Source organism: Lytechinus pictus, chromosome 13 (assembly GCF_037042905.1).
Source record: "Lytechinus pictus isolate F3 Inbred chromosome 13, Lp3.0, whole genome shotgun sequence".
Lineage (NCBI taxonomy): Eukaryota > Metazoa > Echinodermata > Echinoidea > Temnopleuroida > Toxopneustidae > Lytechinus > Lytechinus pictus.
The window spans coordinates 6,891,469-6,911,568 of record NC_087257.1 but is presented as its reverse complement, the minus strand read 5'-3'; the positions used below and the strand labels follow the sequence as shown (position 1 = coordinate 6,911,568).

The window sequence follows — 20,100 nt, the reverse complement described above, 5'->3', positions numbered from 1 at the left end:
CATAGAGTGGAAAGTTTTGCGAGTCAGAAACTACCACACACTTGATATTGCTACTTCTCAGCGTGCATTTCCAATAAAACTCATAAAAAGTGTTCCTCTTTCCCCATTTATTTCGATTTAATAGATTTGAATACATAAAAAAAAAATGAAAATGATAATAAAAACCAAATTGAATTGAAAAGTAAGAATTTTTTTTGTGAAGTTTTCAGTTGGATGTCTTCCTGAGACTATTCAAAAAAGTGGGATGGTCACAAAACGGCAAGTACTTATAGTGCATACAAACGAGCAGTCTTTATAATCACCACAATCATCATTCAATATATTCATATCGCAATAGTTATGTTATCAATTGGCAAAACAGGCACCTTTCCTCTCAAAAGGATTTTAGTTTCTCTGCACAATCGAAATTGTAATTCATTGTGTTATATAGAAGTTATATTAAAATGCATAGTTCAAGACTATCTATTGATAATACACAGTCAATGGGAGACCTCAGACGTTGTTGGTTAATTCGCTCCACTTTAGTTTTTGTTTCTTGATAATACTGACGTCGTGATGATTTCTCAAACACTTTGAAAAACATTTAAAATGGAATCATAGAAGATATCCTAACCACGTCTATGTTAAAGCATCATCGGCAAGTTTACTGTCAAGGATATACCTTTTGTAGTATGATGATGACCACGAGTTGAATAAAGAGACCTCCTGCGATTGCGACGATGTACACCCAGTAGGGTATATGTGGCTGAGGTTGGTCGATCTCGCCAAGCACCGTCGTACTGATCTATATGGGACAATTGATAAAAAGGGGGTTATAAACAATGAAGTGTAACTTTTCAAAAATAGTTTCAAAGGCGACAAGGCAGGGGTATGTATATCCCCCAACCAACCTCAGTTCGGATTGACGCCTATAATTATGTTTCTGCCATTAGGCTGTATTCAAATGAACTTTTTTGAACTGATGCGTTAAAATCCTAAATGTAAATAATATTTTTTTAAAAGGTAGTCGGATCATGAAATGCGCGGCAGGCTTCCGACGAAATGCTATTTACCTTGGTACAAAACTCTCTGGCCCGTATTCTGTAGCGGGTTTAATTTAGAACATGGTCTAACTTTGTGCTAAAATCATGGGAAGCAAAACTATGTCAAAACATTTGTTAACATTGCTTGTTTCTTATGGTTATTGCGTTTTCCCTTAATTCTTCAATAGTGACGACATTTATGTTATTAATCTTTCACAGACGGTTAAGAATCATTTAGCCGATAAATTGAACCCAGACTGGCTATCCAATTGGCTTTCTAAAGTTAAACCGAAACTTTACACCAGAGTCTAAAACCAACTTCGGAATACAGGTCCATATATTAAAAAAAGAAGGTTTCTGTAGAATATGGGGTTAGACTCGTGCAAGCCCAATAAACGGAAATTATAATCTTTTTACCCTGTTTATTATGAAGTTTGAACCTACCTCAATATCAGCGGTTGGTAAATTGAGAAACGGAGTGCTTGGATGAAGACTATCTTTGACTAAAGCTTCTACACGGGTCATCAACTTGAATCCTGTAATATTGTACTATTAAAAGAGAGAGATAAAAAATCGACTACTGTTTAAAAGATATATCTATTAATATCTAAAATGGTTATGGGGCATCTTTAAAATGACGATTAAATATGAACGTTGAAACTGTGTTGAAAATGTTATATAAATGAAGAGTTTTGTTCCAAAACGAGCTAAATCCACTTTTGGTATTTTTCTGTAAATCAAGGTTTTTTAATTCACCAATTTCCCGTAGCCACTGCTGCTTTATTCTGATATAGATGAAAAAATAAAGTGGATTTAGCTCCCTTTGGAATCAAGCTCTTCATGTAAAGGATGGATTTTTTCGTTCTGAAATATCGTAAATTGTATCATGATTGTATTATATAGATTAAGAGTACGTTTAGAAATTATACTTTAACATTGACACAAAAAGGTTTGCGTACATCATACCTTTACTAAGAGATCCGTTTTGAGGCGTGCTGTTACTATGACAACCACTTCATCCCTCTCCGAGTGTCGCCCCCTGGCCAGTGTATCTACGTAGCACACTATCTTATCGCATGGTGACAAACTCGACCTACAAGCAAGCGATTTTAGTTGGGACGATAGTAATGGAGACGCAATTCTCGTTTGAGAGGATGTGGAAAGAGGTCCATCTCGACGATGTCGTCTGCCACGGATGTAATTTCCGAATGTCTGGGTTAACGAAGAAAAAAAAAATCCCAAAACTTTTAAAAATAAATTGTAGAGTCATTAATATGCATTGTTCTGATTTTATATTGCTTATAAATTATGCTGTATGACTGGACTTTGAATTATACCTTTAACTTACATGATTAATGTGAAATTCCGGTGGAGCTCATGCAACATAGATGATAGATGGGGGATTAACAATTTTGCTATTTTTATGAATGTTTAGTAGGGTGGAGCGAGCTGTCATACTGTCATACAACATGATCAATAACTTCGAATTACAGAAAGGTTTCTTTCAAGTCTGACAGATTTATTAAAGGCAGGTGTGTTCATGCTTTGTTTGGGTGTGGGATAAATATTGTGCATAAACAGCACGACAAACAAAAATAGAAGAATAATTTACATCGCGTTTATTAGCCGCGATATGCATCACAGAAGTACGAAAGGCCGCACGATAGAATTACTCGCTTTGCTTGTCAGAAGATATTTTGTCGAGAAAGTTACCCAGGAAGGGATGACAAGGTGTAGTTATTCATTTGGTTAAAATAGTTCTTGAGAAAGATCATCAACATATCGGGTATATTTTCAATATTGTTCTCATCCGCGCGATTATGGGAATAGTGTAGGTAGTTATGAAATATCGTCCATATTATCACAAAAAATTATCTTGTTACATTTATTGCATATTTCTTACCGTTGTGAGATTTTCGGGGTTCCACTGGCCATTGATGACGTAACAATCTCCATCATTATCGGTTATAGCACTGATCGGATACAGAAGCTGACCGTTTAGGACCGGGAAGGTTGGCCAGGAGAGGACGAGCTCCGTGGGGCCAAGGGGGCTAGGGCCCCTGTTAACCAACTAATGACAGAGAACAAATGAGAGATTGGGGGTGATGAGGGTGTTTTTTGGAAAGGGATTCAGGGAGAATGAAGGGAGATATGGAGAGAGAGGGAGAGGAAGGGAGAGAGAGAAATAAAGAGAAAAGGAGAGAAATCAATACAGAGAGGGGAAAGACAGAGAGCAATACAAACATCAAAACAATAACGGTTGATGTTAGGGGCTTCTTTAGAAACAGCGGCGACAGCAGCAGTAGCAGCATTAACGTGCCTGGCTTTATCTGACATTATCGAAATTCTGTAAAAGTAAGCCTTTTTAGCAAAAGCTGACGTAATATTTCGGGAGACACTTACGACCATCTCAACAAAACATTGTATAAATCGAGACAAGTTAAAAGAGCATAAAATTAAAATTTTCATTAAAATAGAATAAAAACATGAAAATCTAATATAATACAAAGAAATAAAAATTGTGTGATATCATCAGCTCTAGTTGTGCCTATTACTATTTTGTTTTAAGAAAATATGCGAACATTATACTTTGTTTAACATGTTTAAAACATCATTATATTTACATCCAATTAATTCAAATCAACGTTTAGTTCGGGTAGGTTGGACCGTTTTAAATAACTTTCCTTCAACTCTTCAACAATCAATGCGTTACAGTTATTGCTAAACTATTTTCATGATTTTATATGAATGAATTGAAATAATTACCAAGATACACATACATAAGTGATAACATACCGATATTGTGTAAGTAATCAGAGGACCAATATCGTTTTGAAATTCCACAACTCGATTTAGAGGATAGTCCGTCTCCTTGAATAATAACAGCTCTTGGTTGACTTCACTGTGAGGGGCAAAAAATATTATTATTATTATTATTACAGATGTTTTGTTTGCTGCCTTGTTAAATTTCGATCATTGCCGTTTCGATGTGCGTTTTGCAGAGACGTGAATAATGCGCTCGAGAGGTTTGGAGTGTGTTTTGTGTGCAACTATGTGTGTGGGTTTGCGCGGGTGCGTGGTTCTGTGCTGGTGCGTAACAACATGATAAAAAATGAGAAGAATGGGGAGGATAACAAACATGATAAAGACGGATGAAACATCGTGCAAAACAAAACTCGGTCCTAAGAATTTCGTGATTTATGATGGTAACAGTAATTTCATGTCATTATGTGACATATTCCACTGTAATTATTGAGCTAGTTGAGTAAAAACAATGATACATAATTTTGTTTTAGAAACAGATTTTGTCGACCATTGTTGAGAAACGTCTTAAAACATAAACAACATCACATTCTGTATCTCGCACGTGCTCCATGTCCATCGCCTTTCTTTCTCTCCCCCCCATCCCTCTCTCACTAATTAAAAATGTTTTGACTAGTGAGAGAGAGGGGAGAGAGGGAGAAAGGCGATGGTTAATTGCCCTCAAACACGCACATATACCTTTATCTCTCACACTCAATTACGTATTACGCTCTCATTCATTCTCTCTGGCTGTCTCTTCCTAACCCTTTCTCAAACACTCTTTAATGCTCTATGGACCCGCCACTAACCCATCCATTATCCAAACCCTCATTTACACACCCACATGGTTAATTCATCTCACCTTTTCTCTCTTCCCCACTCGCTCCCTCTATCCATGCTCTAAAAAAGTAGGCATGACAATTAGCACCCACGTGTGTAATTATAAAAAACGACGCAGCCCTCTTGAGATAAACAAATAAAAGATAGTTGAAATACAATAATTTATTCTAATAAGCGTTTTCTGATATTTCTTACCCTCTAAGAGTAATATTCGATGACGAAAACACGGGAATTGAAATATTTGCATGGTTGTCCTCCGAATGGTGTTCCAGTTCATCATCTCCGCTGAAAATTGAACAGAGGAAAACGAAATATTTGAATGATAGCTCATAAACCTAAAGATTGGGCTGAACAATCTTGTTCAAATATTCATTTACTTGATGCCTTTGGTATTGATACAAACATGTAGTATTATTGGATTCACATTTGTTATCTGCAAAGAAAATTTGCATAAAAATGTAACCAAAATGGAAAGTAACAAACAAGCAGTTGCGCTAAAGTCGAATTCAAACATGGGCTGTTTCATCTGTATAATGCTATTTTTGGACGAGTTGGGAGCATGGCCCTGGGAAGTGGGGGTGCTGAAGTACCCCCAAGATTTTCCGATGGGGTGCTGCGTGTATTATTCTCCATGGGCAGCACCCCATGGTATTCTGGTAAGTGTGAAAAAATGGTGAAATGTAACGAAAATGACAACACTTTTGTATTAAAACACCGTTTTCTCTTGCTTGTCAAATTTCTCGGGATCAAAATGACCTTCCTTTTGTTGTGACCCCTTGTTAGTTCTTTTCATCAGCACCCCCAGAAAAAAAAATTGTTCCCAGGGCCCTGGTTGGAAGATCTGTAAGCCTGTCTTGATTTAGATTACCTGATAAGCATAATTCATAATAGTAAATGTCGGATAAAACATACTTTGTCGGATGAAACACAATTTGTTGGATAAAACATTTGACAAGTCCTTTCATGAAATGCTACTCTAAAGTACTTTTCCAAGCAAGCACGGAGACACAGCGAGCCACGGCTAGAATTGCCAATAGTACCCTTGGCAACAATTTTTTGATAAAGTAACATACCAACTAAATGTTTCCATGACATTTGCTGGGGTGACGATTGCTCTGATGAAAAATCTGCAAGTTAATTCAAACATAAAACCTAACCTCCAAAATTGAATAAATCCTACAATTCTAATATTTGCATTATTCTGAACCAAAAACTCTATTCCTAAATGTCGTATCACCAACTAAATATCATCGAGGAAACATTAACTATAAAAGGTCAGCATACAAACCTTTTAGCCGTCATTGCAAAGATGACTTCAGACTCTGTCACGGAGAGATCTTCAGTTTGAAAGCAGATTCGCATATTTACCTGAAAAAAGTAAAGGATAAGATTATATTTGATTTGATTTGAGTTATTGTCCAAAAGATGGAATATAATTTAAGGCGGTATTTTCTTGGCAATGATTTCCATACGGATATAATTACGAGGTCAATGCGTGAAAGGTATGTTTAATTGTGACCAACCAACCTAAATCCAACAATAAGTCCGCCAAAACCAATTTTAAGATCACAATTGAATTTGAAAATACACATCCTGAGCTTTTAAAATGATATGTATTTTTTTCATTCCCTCGCGCTATGCCAGCTTACACTCTCTCTCTTTTTTTTTTTTGGGGGGGGGGCGGGGGCTTTAATTACTTATATAAAGCGTGTTATTGTTATACGTTTTAATGACAATTCGAAGTAAATGACATGAGATAGATGAAGAATGGTAGGTACACATACCTTTCCTCTTGCTTTGAGCGGGTTTCCTATGTGGCACACGACGACTCGTCTAGTGACTGAACAAGTCACAATGGAATCCTGAAAGAACATGACCAAAAACAAAGTGCATGGTAATAAGCATTTCTTGAATATAATTTATTTGCCAGAAAGAAGACACATTGCAGGTTTGTGATCATGGTATCGAATTGCACAAATTCTTCAATAAGGGTGAATGTACATTCTAAGTGCTTGATTTCATCTTAACTTACCTTTTTACAAGAATCTGTGCATTTTGGTACCAAGATCACCAACCTGCAATATTTCATCTCGGAGATACCATTATACAGTAGAAAAAGGTCATTGACCATTGACCTTGAAAAAAGTTTGTCATAGCAGTTGGCACACAGAAGCAATATCAGAAGGTAAAATGAAGATGCCTATCATTTTTGGTGAGGGAGGGGGGAGGTCTTAGGGTTAGATTTACAAAATATATCCAGATTACTCTATAATTATATTCCTCAACAAGTGCTACTGGACAATACTTCTGCAGAGTCACGCTGCTGAGTCGTATTATTGTCATCAAGTATGGTACCCACAGGCAAAATGTGGGCAGGGTCATTGTTGCCATGATAATTATATTTATTTGTCAAGTTTCTGTGTGCGTTTATCCGCCACTTTTTTACCCTATAATCATGATTCCAATCATGATTCAAATCACGATTCTGCAGAATCACGATTGCGTTTAGTCGAAATTGAATATAATCATGATTAGAATCACAAACATGAACTACGAAAAAAAGGGCGTTTGGAAAGACGTTTCTGCAGAATCACGTACGAAAATGTTCGGATAAACGATATCGTGATTTGAATCATGATTATATGACGTCATTGTGTCGAGCTATTTCCGGTTCTTGCCAAGGCGCGCGCCCCACGTTGTCACATCCACATTACATGTACGTCGCCGACCTCCAATTAAGTGTCCAACGTTGACCTATACTTCCTGGGTCAAACTGCGCACTGTGATGCGCACTGGATCGGTCCGAATCCGAGGAGAAACAGCGTTGGAACGAAGGTCGTCTAAACCCTGATTCTGTAGTAATTGTGATTCATGTTTGTGATTTGAATCATGATTCCAATCATGATTCAAATCACGATTCTGGCTTGAGGTCGGATAAACGCAGCCCAAATATTGCAATGACGGATGATGCGGTGGGTTCGGGGGAAACATGTGCTCGGCCGCGCGACCCGCCGAGCATCTCTAATTTAATTCCAGATTGACTACAATAGACAAGATCTTCAACATTGATTTTGATTGCGTTTTGCACCGTGTTGCTCATGTCCGAGCAAGTGCAAAAGTGTTGCTATCTTACAAGGGCCTCTCACCGTAACTGTTCTATCAAGTTTGCTAAAGTTGATCTCGTCTGGAATTCTTATTTCCAGAGTAGAATAAAACGAGTCTTCGCCGTGGTTCTCGATATCAACTCGTATAGAAGCCTCCCCGTTATCACCAGCTATAAGATAATCCGTCTCCCTGAAAATATGAAAATTGATTTAATTTGAATAATAGTAGCATTTTACCATGATAACAATTGATTATCATAATGTTTATCATAATATTTATACGGCATATAATGCTGATGATTCTGAGCGTTCAATTTTCTGACTATGAATAACAATAGTTACCGGAATAAAAAAAAACCTGAAAAAACAACAACTGATGTACAGTGTGTGCTTCCGAACAGTTCAACCCACAACTGATGTCCAGAGTAGAGAAAAGCTACTCGTTATAAGGGTGTGTAATATAATATTACTGATGACATCATTACGTGTGTTGGCTCAGTTGGTAGAGCGTCCGTCTCACAACCGGGAGGTCGGGGTTCAAACCTCGGCCGCGTCAGACCAAAAGACGTTGAAAGATGGGAGTTGCTGCTACCCTGTTTGGCGTTCAACGATTAACCGGGATAGAGCCTCGTCGATCTGGCGCTGCACAGCGGCTGCCGGGCCCACGATCAATTGGGCAAAGCAAATTTTCGGAGTAATTTCATATCAAGTCTATTTCGAACAATAAAATATGGATTTTCATTTTTTTTCATTTTCATTACTGTTTTCAAAGAATCAATAATCTAAAGCCCTATGCCATGTACACTATTTATCTATGCCTTTGTCAACTTTAAAAAGGGCCATCACAAATTCTCATACATCTCACTACGTTGCTGTTATTCTTCTTACAATTACAACCATACATTATTATTATTCTATTATTAGACTGTTTGAAACGGTACATTTAGATCCATATTTATTATGGTAATTGTTACTGCTTCACGGGGCTATTTCAATTCATTTAATCAAACTATATATAAATAATTGCAGACAGCATTATAGATATAACAATTTTCAATGTGACCACCCTAAAACCTGTACTTAACAATTCATTTCAACAATAAAATTGTATTCCAACAATTCATTTCAACAATAAAATTGTATTCCAACAATTCATTTCAACAATAAAATTGTATTCCAACAATTCATTTCAACAATAAAATTGTATTCCCCATTGGAGGAGATAATTACAAATAATGGGGGGAAATGAAATTTAATACTCATTTACAAATTTATTGGAAAATCGTTTTGCTCGCATGTCAATACAAAATATCACACCAGAAAAAAAAATGTGGATACATATTTGATTAAATTGATTTGAATATTATAATACAAGACAGACACGTGATGGTACAGAAAGCAGATAATATGTTATATTTGGAAAAAATCAACTACAATACTAATTTTATTGAATATTATAATTATGTAATATGGAAACTTAAATTAAATCTTATTGTGTCCAGCAGTCAAGCCATTTTTATACTCACGCTTTTGGGGATATGACTAAATTTGGAAAACACGTTTCATTCGCACAGTTTCGCTTTAGAGGTACCTGTTTAAAGACATCGAACTCATTGATTACTTTATACTGCTTCCACCTTTACACACCAACAAAAAAAGATCGAAAAATATTACTGCCGTACTTTGGCAAAAGGAAGCAAGTTACAAAATGTATCATTTGTTGTAAATGAGCAATGTGTGTTTGTCATTTACATAGGCGTCACTGCAATTTTACAGCATATTTTATTCAATATCTTTTCACAGAACGATCATTTTTTTTCTCCCAAATTTTGCCTGAACGTGCAACATAAAAAGGGTGTTTCAGAAACACAATAACTCAAATTTGACTAATTCGCCACTTGCTTCCTTTTGCCAAAGTTGGGCAGATTAGTGTAATAATAATTTTGTTTACATGGAGAATCTTGGATAAGAGGGCCATAAATCTTAACCAACATCGCGTATATGCAGTTGTCTAATAAACCTAATGACTTTTCTCAGAAATTAACATTGTCAGGCTCTGCCAAACTAATGGGCAACAACTTTTTGTAATATCCAGAGTTTAAAAATGTAGCTCATTATTGTATTGCAACTGTTAAATCATAAATATCCCCTTTAAACCTAAGTCATATAAAATTGAATATCAGGAATATTCATGTTAATTTTGCCATTAATTTTTGTAAAGAAACTATTATCCAACTATATTGCATTGTCAACTCTACCGATTAATATAACCAGACATCCATCACTGACCATGTGACCAGAAAGAATATGACCCTCGGTTGAGTATAAAAGTTTGGACGAAAATGAGTCAAATGGTGTTGACTATAATTATGATTTGGAAAGATTCACACAGTCGGGGTTCTACACTAAAATTGTACACTTTTAAGATCCCCAGGTATAAGCTTGTCTAAAAATGCGCGAGTGTATGTTATCATTATCATTATAATTATCATTATCACTGTTATTATCATTATTATTAGCAGTAGTAGTAGTACCATTATTATTATTATATTTATCATTATCATTATTATTATTACTAGTATTATTATCACCATCACTAAATCTATATAGTTCTAACAACCCCAGGTTTAAGCTTTTCTAAAAATGCGCGAGTGTACGATATTATCATTTTAATTATCATCATTATTATCATTATTATTAGTAGTAGTAGTAGAAGTATTTAGTATTGGTAGTAGTAGTAGTAATAGTCATCATCATCATCATCATCATTATCATCATTAGCATTATTGGTTACTTACTGAAAATGCAGACCTGGTAACAGCCCATCTACTGAGTACAGGTATGAGGTAACCATCAGGTGTCCAGTTGGCTTGCTGGTCCTCAAGATAATCATAGGTACAAATCACTGATATAGCAGTCTGTTTGTCAACTATTGATGGCTAGAGATTAAAAAAAGATAAAATGAAAATAATGACTTTCAGGAATGCATCAAGACTCAATAACATGATGGGCAATATTCCCATTTCATATATTCTGTCTTTCCACGTTTTATAGTTTTCTTCTACTCCAAAAAGGAGCCTTCCTGGTAAGATTCCACATGCAAATCAGTCACTCTCGAAATTGAGTCAATCTGACTACGATTTTTTTTCTGGGGGCCGGGGGGGGGGGTCTTCTCTTTGTTTGTATTTAGAAAGTTGTGCTGAATTATATTTCAATTAGTTTTTATTATTGAAGTAAAGAATGACAAAATATAAGATTTGAAAATTATTCGTTTCCATACCCTTTTGGATTTATTTTGAGAGAAAAAAAGGGGTAAACCATAAAACGTTCACCGTACCTGAATGTAGACTTTATGCCGTGTACAATGCATTGTGCTCTCTGTTGAAGCTACGATCGTAGATTGCAGTGTTGCAGAGCGCGATTCCATGAATGCCATACGAGGAGACTGTGATTTTGCTGCATCGAGGGTGATGTTATAACCTATGACTGTTGTCAAAGAAAACCATAGAGATAGAGTTGGTAGCTATGGTAATGATGATGAACAGCAGCAACAACAATAATAAAGACAACAATGATACTAATTATTATAATAAAACAATCAAATAGCATGAATAGTGCAAATATTTGCCTAAAACATGTACAAGACACAATTGGCGAATGAGCTTATAATGATCCGACAGGCAAGACCATATTTATTTGTTTATTCGTAGTTTTATTCAAACAGGGTAGCCACTCTTGATAAAATCATATTATAATACTGATTAAGTCCCTATACGCTGTTACAAAATGTATTCAAATCAATTTTACAACGAACAATTTCTACAATATAGTAGTGAAAAAAAAATAGATCGACGATAAATGGCGCTCTTTCGAGAATTTTTGTTCTATCTTACAAAGTTAATCAACAATGTAAATTATAAAGTAAAGAATAATATTAATACATATTTTAATGTTTTAAAACGATTTTTTTTACTTGAACAGGAGCATATGCTTTTAAAAAAAAATGTTTTTGAAAATATAACAAGATAATAAAGAGGATAATGAATATTTATGTTTAGGATAAGGTCAAGATAGTTCGAAAGTTGAAGATAGTTGGAAAGTCCAATCAGCTGAATATCACTATTTTGATAAACGCTTTATTTGAATTGTCTTGCAATGATACCAAATGAAGACTTACCGATTGATTTAGGTAGACCGAGGCCAACAAACGAGAAGCATACGTTCAGATCCATCCTATAAAGAAAATAATATGTTTAAAGATGTTGGAATTCGATAGACATCAATATCAAGCAATCTAGGCTCATGAATTACAATTTATTACCAAGTAAAAAACGCCGCTTAAAATAAAAAAAAAATGCTGCTCACTATATGAACCTTGCAGTACTTGTTAAACCATCTAAACAAGTGTTTTAAATCTTAAACAACAAAGTTTTGTTTGATACTTGATTATTTCATTTCATTCATTTCGATACCCCAGACACAAATATAATTCAAGTAACATATTATGTATTGTAAAACATTGTAAAACATTCAAATTCATTAAGCAATAAGTTCATAATTTACAATACGCAACTTATATAACAGGTCGGATTTGTCTATTTTTGTTTGTTTATTTATTTTCCGATTATTAAAAACACAATACATAAATATATATAACATAAATAAATAACATAGATGGCATCAATTGAAATAAAAAAAACTGAATTGCAAATATGGTGAATAGATAAAAAATCGAAAGGGTTGCGCAGTTCAGAGTCATTAACATGATTACTCTGTTCTTCCATGGGGTCCATAAAAAAAAACATTAAAATAGTTTACATTGCAATACAAAGGGAATTTGATATTGAAAAAAGGGAAAAGAAAAAATATTACATATGCATAACAGAATGCATCAAATCACATCCCCCATCCACAATACAATTCATCAGACCAAAGCCTACTTTATCATCCCCCCCCCCCCTCCATGTGTGCAGCAAGAGAGAAGCTAACAGGCATGGACTATATACATCAAGCAAGTATTTGTCTATTGAATGCTTTAAGTGTGCCAGATTTGCGAATTCTTAATATAGGGTATATATAGAGGAGACTGCTGAAAAGTCCACAAAGTTTGTAGATTGCAGTCCCCTATAACTTAGATATAAAAATAGTGCTTTTAGTATTAAACAAGTTGAAAAAGCCCCAGCTTGAATGAAATTATTGACAATTGTTTTTTAATTGATTTGAGTGAATAATACGGGTGTCAAATGGAAGAGAAGGGGTGAAAGAGGGAAGGGGTGGGGGGGGGGGGGGCAGGGGGGAGAAAGATGAGAGATCATCTTGCCTTCCAGCGCACAAAACAAGCACAAGGGCTCACTGGAGACCGTCGTTATAGAATCAGTATAAAATAAATAAATACGCAAGAAATTATAAATAAAAGGTATAAAATAATGAATTAAGCATGGTTGCTTAGACTGCCATACAGCACTTTTACTGTGATATCCAACACCATCGATTCATTAGTCAATTGATTTATCTATACATCGTAGTAAATCTCAAATCTGGTGGTAGATTAACTTATAAATCTAGATCAATCAATCTAGTCTCATGAAATAATATTTATTAATTTATATCAATCATACCTCGTAGTAAGTGTCCCATCTGGAAGAAGATGATCTAATATATCTAGATCAAGAAATCTCGGTTCATGGAATACCTGCATTGATGCCGTGAAAGATGGTCGCGATCTTAAAAAAAAGTGATACGTCAAATCCAAATCAAATTGAAATTTCTTGGCTATTATAGAACACAAGGCAACATAAAAATACTTTTTTGACTTCATAATCGGTATACACCAAGGAATCATTCTTATTTTGAGCCCACTACTTGTGTACAAAGACTAAGATATCAAACGTAAAGAAAAAATAGTATACGAAATGAGAAAATTTTGACTCAGGGAAAGAATTTTCAAATTGCAGCTTTTCCATTTGAAAAGAACACTGAAATTATATCTTAAAACAAATATTCAGATATATTATCTGGCTCTTTCTTGTTCAAAAAGGAAAAGCTAAAAGGTAGGCCTAATGGTGCAAGATTTGATTTTTCATGGAAAAAATAATAATGGGTAAACCAAAAGTTGCACAAACAAACCAAGAAATACATTTCCAATCAAACAGTTAAATTAATGAATGAATGAGGGCAAACATTACCGAATGAATATCTATTGCTTAGTAATAAAGTAATAAAGAAATAATAAAATTGGAATAATAAACTTCTAATTAATAGGTTGTACTCATTTATTTTTTTTCTTTAGGAAGTGGGAGACGCTTTGAATATTGAACGTCTTCGTCAGTAAATATCAATTTGACTTCATAATTTTTTCCATCGCAAACTACAATCACAGGAATATTGTGTTGGAGCAAGCTTTGTTTAGAAATTTGTTAATGATAATTGACTTTTCTTTTTACCTGTAAACAACTGCTACCTGGGACCTGTAGGCTCCAACAGCGAGATCTAAAATGAACGATAAAAAAACAATCATAATTATCAACCAAATAATACAATCTCATTGCTTTGCCTGGTCTCCAAATTATTTTTATAATCATGCTGAATTGCTGATTGATTTCTGACTGATTTATTAAAACAACCGAATGGTTTAACTCTATTCATTGATCCTTTTCCAGCGTAAGCAAGCAATGGTATAAGATGCAATATCTTAAGCCCCTTTCACAATTGACGTACGACCACTTGCGACCTTTTGGTCGTGCGACAGGCTGCAACAGGCATCAATCGCCAGTCATCTCATAATATCGCACAGAGGCTTTCACAGTTGCAACAGCTGTCGTACAACAAAAACAACCAGTAAAACCCGTTGCACGAGTAAGTCGCTTATGATCCTATTGTGCTCGTGCGATCACATGCGAGTGTTGCACGAGGGATTGCGAGGGGAACGGTCGCACACAACGGTAGTGCAATGTTGTAAGCCGTTGCGATCGGTCTTGCAACAGTCTTATGGCACATCATATTATCGCACCCAGTCGCAAGACAGGTCTCTGTACATGTAGGTCGCTAGCACATGTGCAAGTGTTGTACGACCTCCAGTCGAGTAAATGCGACTACTTAGTTTTGCCACCTCTCGCACCAAGTCGTGCAACGTTGAACAACACTCCCACGATGATCGCCCGACCGATGGTACGACCCCGGATACGAGCTGATGCGAGTGAATCGGTCGTATTTGATCGCGTTCGGATTTTGAACATGTTCAAAGTTCAGATGTGACCAGTCACGACCACCTCGAGTTCGTGCGACCGTCTACAACGACTGCGAGTGCTCGCAAGTCACCAAGAGATCGATCGTGCAACAGCAGAAAAAAACCGTTGCAGGCGGTCGTAAACTGGTCGGATGTCAATTGTGAAAGGGGCTGTACGGTCGCATACATGCGAATGCAACGGTGGTGGAATGTTGTAAGCCGTAATTTCGATCGGTCTTGCAACAGTCTTATATTATCGCAACCAGTCGCAAGACTGGTCTCTGTAGGTATCTAGCGCATGTGCAAGTGTTGTACGACCTCCAGTCGACTAAATGCGACTATACGTAGTTGTGTCACCTCTCGCACCAAGTCGTACAACGTTGAACAACACTCACACGATGATCGCCCGACCGATGGTACGACCTGATGCGAGTAAATCAATCGTATTTGATCGCGTTTGGATTTTGAACATGTTCAGATTCAGATGCGACCAGTCACGACCACCTCCGACCACCTCAAATTCGTGCGTTCGTCTACAACCACTGCGAGTGCTCGTAAGACACCAAGAGATCGATCGTGCAACAACAAGAAAAAACTGTTGCAGGCGGTCGTAAACAGGTCGTACGTCAATTGTGAAAGGGGCTTTAAGGCCACCGCACACCTTGCGACTGTTCGCGATCCGATTTTGGAACAAATCGCATTTTGCTCATTTTCTAAAAATGTGAATGGAACATATTATTTTCTTTGAGGTTTAAATTAATAGAAAGAATACTAATATAACCATTTTGAAAGATTGCAAGCCTTTATTTCGGAGTAAAGGCCAAATTAGTTTTAAATCGTGGCCAATCGTACGACTGCTATGACGTCATTACGACTAGATATTAAATTCGCTTTTATTCTAAGAAGGATGATAGCCCAGTCACAAATTTGAACATAGGTATTCGTACGATGATTTAGAACATTACACAATAAGATATTCCAAGTCTCAATGTTAGCATCAACGTCTACTACATTTTATTATGAAATCGGGTCGCAGACCAATCGTAAGGTGTGCGGTCGCCTTTAGCCGGCGTAATAGTATGCAGCGCTTAGAAACATAATAAGCGCTTTATACATGTATTATGTTGCATATCATATCATTATTATTATTATTGTTATTAGTATTATTGTTATTACTATAACTATCATTATTATTATTATCAATATTATTACTATTATTATCTTATCGCATAGCCCTTCTTCATGTTCTTGTTTTATGTGGTATTTGAGATTGTTTCTGCGTTGTTTCTTTGTTGAAACTTTGTAAATTGGTATTGTATTGTATTTTCCAATATAATTTATCATTGATGCAGCTGTCGTAGTTTTGTTGACATTAGATAAACGTTCACTTGATTTTAGCCTTGTGTGCCTTTACAAAGTGTTTGTACCACTTTGGCATATTGCGACTGTCGATAGGCCCTATACATATAAAGTTGAAACTAAAAAGTTATGCAATTTGTTTGATGAAATATTATTCCATTGTAATGAATTAAAAATAGCACTTTATCATCATTATAATTCTGAATATGATAATTGCCGCTACAGCACATGTTTATATATCAAACCTAATTCCAGGATTTATGGGTTTATTTCCAATTCGTCTAATGCCAATTCGTCCAATTACCAACTCGTCTACTATCATTTTGGTCTACCATCAGTTCGTCCACTATCCTCATGGTCTAAATGCCAATTCGTCCACTCAGGATTTCGTCTAATAACCAGTTGGTCCAATAGCCATTTAGTTCATATACCATTTGGTCTAATTGGAATAAGTGTTAATTGTGCAAAATGAATGAAAATGAAATGTATATTAGACCAACTGGTAATGAGACAAAATGGTCATAGACGAAATCGTGATTACACGAAGTGATGATTGGACTAAATTATTATTGGACCAAATGGTTGTTAGACGAAATGTTGATGGACGGAATGGCATTAGACTAAACTAAAGTAGAACATTTGGTAAGTGGACGAGTTGGCAATAGACGAATTGGCAATTTTCCGATTTATGACTTATTGAGCTGCATATATTCCGCAAATGCTTTTATACCAGAACGTTTTTTATTTTTTATTTTTATTTTATTTTTTTATTTATTTTATTTTATTTTTTATTTTTACTTTTGATATTGTCAATAATTATTATTCTTTTTAAAGTAAGTTGGGTCGGCCTTTTTATAAGGATATTATTTTCCTTTTTGGCTGCTTCCCTCTCAATGCTTTTTTATGTCTTTGATGTTATGTAAACTTTGTTCCTATGTATTTTACCACATTTGTGTTCATTTTTATGCAGAGAGCAAAATAAACTTGAATTGAATTGAATTGAATTGATAGAATATCTTCAACTGCAACTCTACAAAGATGCTCTTCTCCATAGCTGTGGTCTATTTGTATTGTATTCATTGGTTTTCCGTTCTCATAAAATAGAATAACATGACATTACATAACAACATAGTTCATAATTGAAGAAAGAATAATTTTGACTAGCTGGACAGAACAGGTTTTGTCTAAAATAAGTAAATGAAAACAGAAATGGCCTGTAAGCAAAGCTATGCGTGTGTAGCTAGTTCATGTTTTCTTGTATACCGCGTTCATCTTTGTAAATTACATGTTTCACATATTTTTAAGCGTACTTGACATTTCCTGTTTTGTAGTACTTTAACACGTACGCGCATTCCAAAGCTTGCACGCCTTATCGATTTTCTGAACAACCAATCAAATTTTGCTTATAATCAACCGGCGAATGACAGCTTTTGTTTTTGGTCAACAAACTTTCATTCAACCAATCATTTAATTTCAAGGCGTGGCTCGATCGGAACATTTGCTGTGGAAACTTCCCCCCCTTACTTCTTTCTTGATCGCATGATATACACTGATATAGGCGATAGTCGCTTTCCTCATGGTTTACACACTTGGGCCACTCGGATTTACTGGATTTTTAAAGTTTTAACGTTACTTCTACTTTGTCTATGGATTTCATATACACATTTTTGGATTAGCGTCTGTGGACATACCTCTTGATTATTTTATTCGTTCACTGTGCGACTTGGTAAAATTTCCATATGTTATTTTCTGCGGACACGATAACGTGACAAGTTTCGATTTTACGGGATTTTTGCAATAACTGGACTTCACTTTCGCAGTGATTAATATCGTTCGCGAGTCGACAAGAACCTGAAGCTTTCCTGGATTGTTCCCTTGTACTGTAGTGCCCTCAATGACTCCTTCGTTCAGTTCAATATCTGCTGAAAATTCAGCAGAGCTTTGAGTTTCTTTGTGGGCATATTGTGGACAGAATTGAAGCATATTACTGGTGTCGGTGAGTATATAGAGAATTAATTTAACATCATAGAACACATCAACAATAATAATTCATATCTTCTAAGACAGGCTTGCAAGCCCAAGACAATTACAAGGTAGCCTAATACTAGGCCCGTCATGGTAAACATGGTAGGCCTAATCAAAAGTGACATTCAAAATGAGGGTTATTTGTGATCAATTGAAAAAAAAACACCATACAAAATACCGTTTATAAATAGCGAAGAAGAAAACTATACGGAGCTCTTTGCTCTTTGTCACATGATCGCGAATTGACCAATCGTTTAACTAGAATACTCATGAATATTAATAAGAGCGATATAATATAAAATAATATCAATTGGATTGCATGGTATTCTTACCTGGATAAGAATTGGAGTCCACATCGACTCCTGCTGACAGCGCACAACCAAACGGGACAAGGACTTGACCAAACTCTCTGGACTCTAATACCTATAAATAGTTACAAAGAAAAAAATAATAATTAAAGGTGATATGTTCGAGTTATGTTATAGAAATGTTATTTCGATAGGAATTGATCAGAGGCAACCCTAAAGTGCTTACCCTACAGCACCATACTTATTTAGAGCAGCAATGCTAACTTAAAATGATTCGGGCTTGAAATTATGTAAATGTCATTACCACGTGCTTTTCCAGGTCTTGGTAACAACATGTGGGATCACAAAATAAAGGAATGGGATTTTTTGATAATTTTTCGAATCTTCATTTACTCATTTTAAAACGGAATTATATATTTTCCTGAAAAAATTCGTGTTGCAGAATTTTTTAAAATACATTTTTCCATAATGCTCTGCAAGTTTTGTTCATATTTGTTCATACATTTTACTTTCTATTGTTACCAATACTTATATTGTTAATAATTTTATTTTCTATTGTTACCAATCTTTAAACTTGTCATATTCAATTAGTGGCATTTTGAATCATTATATCATGACATCGGGGTTGTTCTCCCTATATTTAATCGAAGCTATTTTTTTTAAACGACTGCACACCTAGTTACCAATAATGCGCATAACATTTTCATTTAATGCGTATAGCATTTTCATTCAATAATGCGTATAACATTTTCATTTATTGGAATGCAGGATAAAAGAGTATTGCCGATTAAAAGCATTGCTTATGAGTATAGGTGCCGCGGCCGGGATCAAACCCCGGACTTTCCATATAGTCAGGCGCTTAGACCACTCGGCCACGGCACCTCCACCCGAACGTAATTTTGTTTTGTTTTGAATAAACGTATTTTTTTTAAACAAGTGCACACCTAGTTACCAATAATGCATATAGCATTTTCATTGTTTTGAAAGCAGGATAAAAGAGCATTGTAGATTAAATGCCTTGCTCACGGGCATAGGTGCCGCGGCCGGGAATCGAGCCCCGGACGTATTTTTTTTTGTTTTGAATAATATTTTATTTTCTTCCTCTTTCAAATCAATAAGTTTACAATCACAATTCATATAAATAAAGATTCTTTGTATGTATACAATCAATAAACAATCAAACAAATAAATATATCAATATCAATGAGATTACGAATATTTTTAAAATGATTACAAATTAAATTAAACTGCCAAATTTCTCTTCTATAACAATGTGAAAGCAGAGGGGAAAAACCCGTATCAATCGACAAAAAAAAAAAAAAAACGTACTTTGTAAAAAATGACTTTTTCCCTGAATAGAATAGAAATAATCTCTTTTGCACATATTAATTGTACAAGAAATAAAAAAAAAGGAT

At 35.4% G+C, this 20,100-nt stretch overlaps 1 protein-coding gene across 1 annotated transcript in view; it reads right to left on the bottom strand.

Annotated features, from left to right (window-relative positions):
- LOC129274952 (integrin alpha pat-2-like) overlaps positions 1-20,100 on the bottom strand; it is a 44,224-nt gene that overhangs the window by 2,461 nt on the left and 21,663 nt on the right. Inside the window, exons 12-27 of the mRNA XM_064108568.1 lie at positions 18,710-18,800; positions 14,212-14,257; positions 13,387-13,491; positions 11,946-12,001; positions 11,106-11,254; positions 10,567-10,707; positions 9,295-9,359; positions 7,811-7,958; positions 6,449-6,526; positions 5,953-6,032; positions 4,860-4,949; positions 3,819-3,924; positions 2,926-3,093; positions 1,989-2,234; positions 1,467-1,571; positions 662-784 (exon numbers count right to left, since the gene is read on the bottom strand). Coding sequence (XP_063964638.1) covers positions 662-784; positions 1,467-1,571; positions 1,989-2,234; positions 2,926-3,093; positions 3,819-3,924; positions 4,860-4,949; positions 5,953-6,032; positions 6,449-6,526; positions 7,811-7,958; positions 9,295-9,359; positions 10,567-10,707; positions 11,106-11,254; positions 11,946-12,001; positions 13,387-13,491; positions 14,212-14,257; positions 18,710-18,800 — 1,797 coding nt within the window. The remainder of the gene's footprint in view (positions 1-661; positions 785-1,466; positions 1,572-1,988; positions 2,235-2,925; positions 3,094-3,818; positions 3,925-4,859; positions 4,950-5,952; positions 6,033-6,448; positions 6,527-7,810; positions 7,959-9,294; positions 9,360-10,566; positions 10,708-11,105; positions 11,255-11,945; positions 12,002-13,386; positions 13,492-14,211; positions 14,258-18,709; positions 18,801-20,100) is intronic.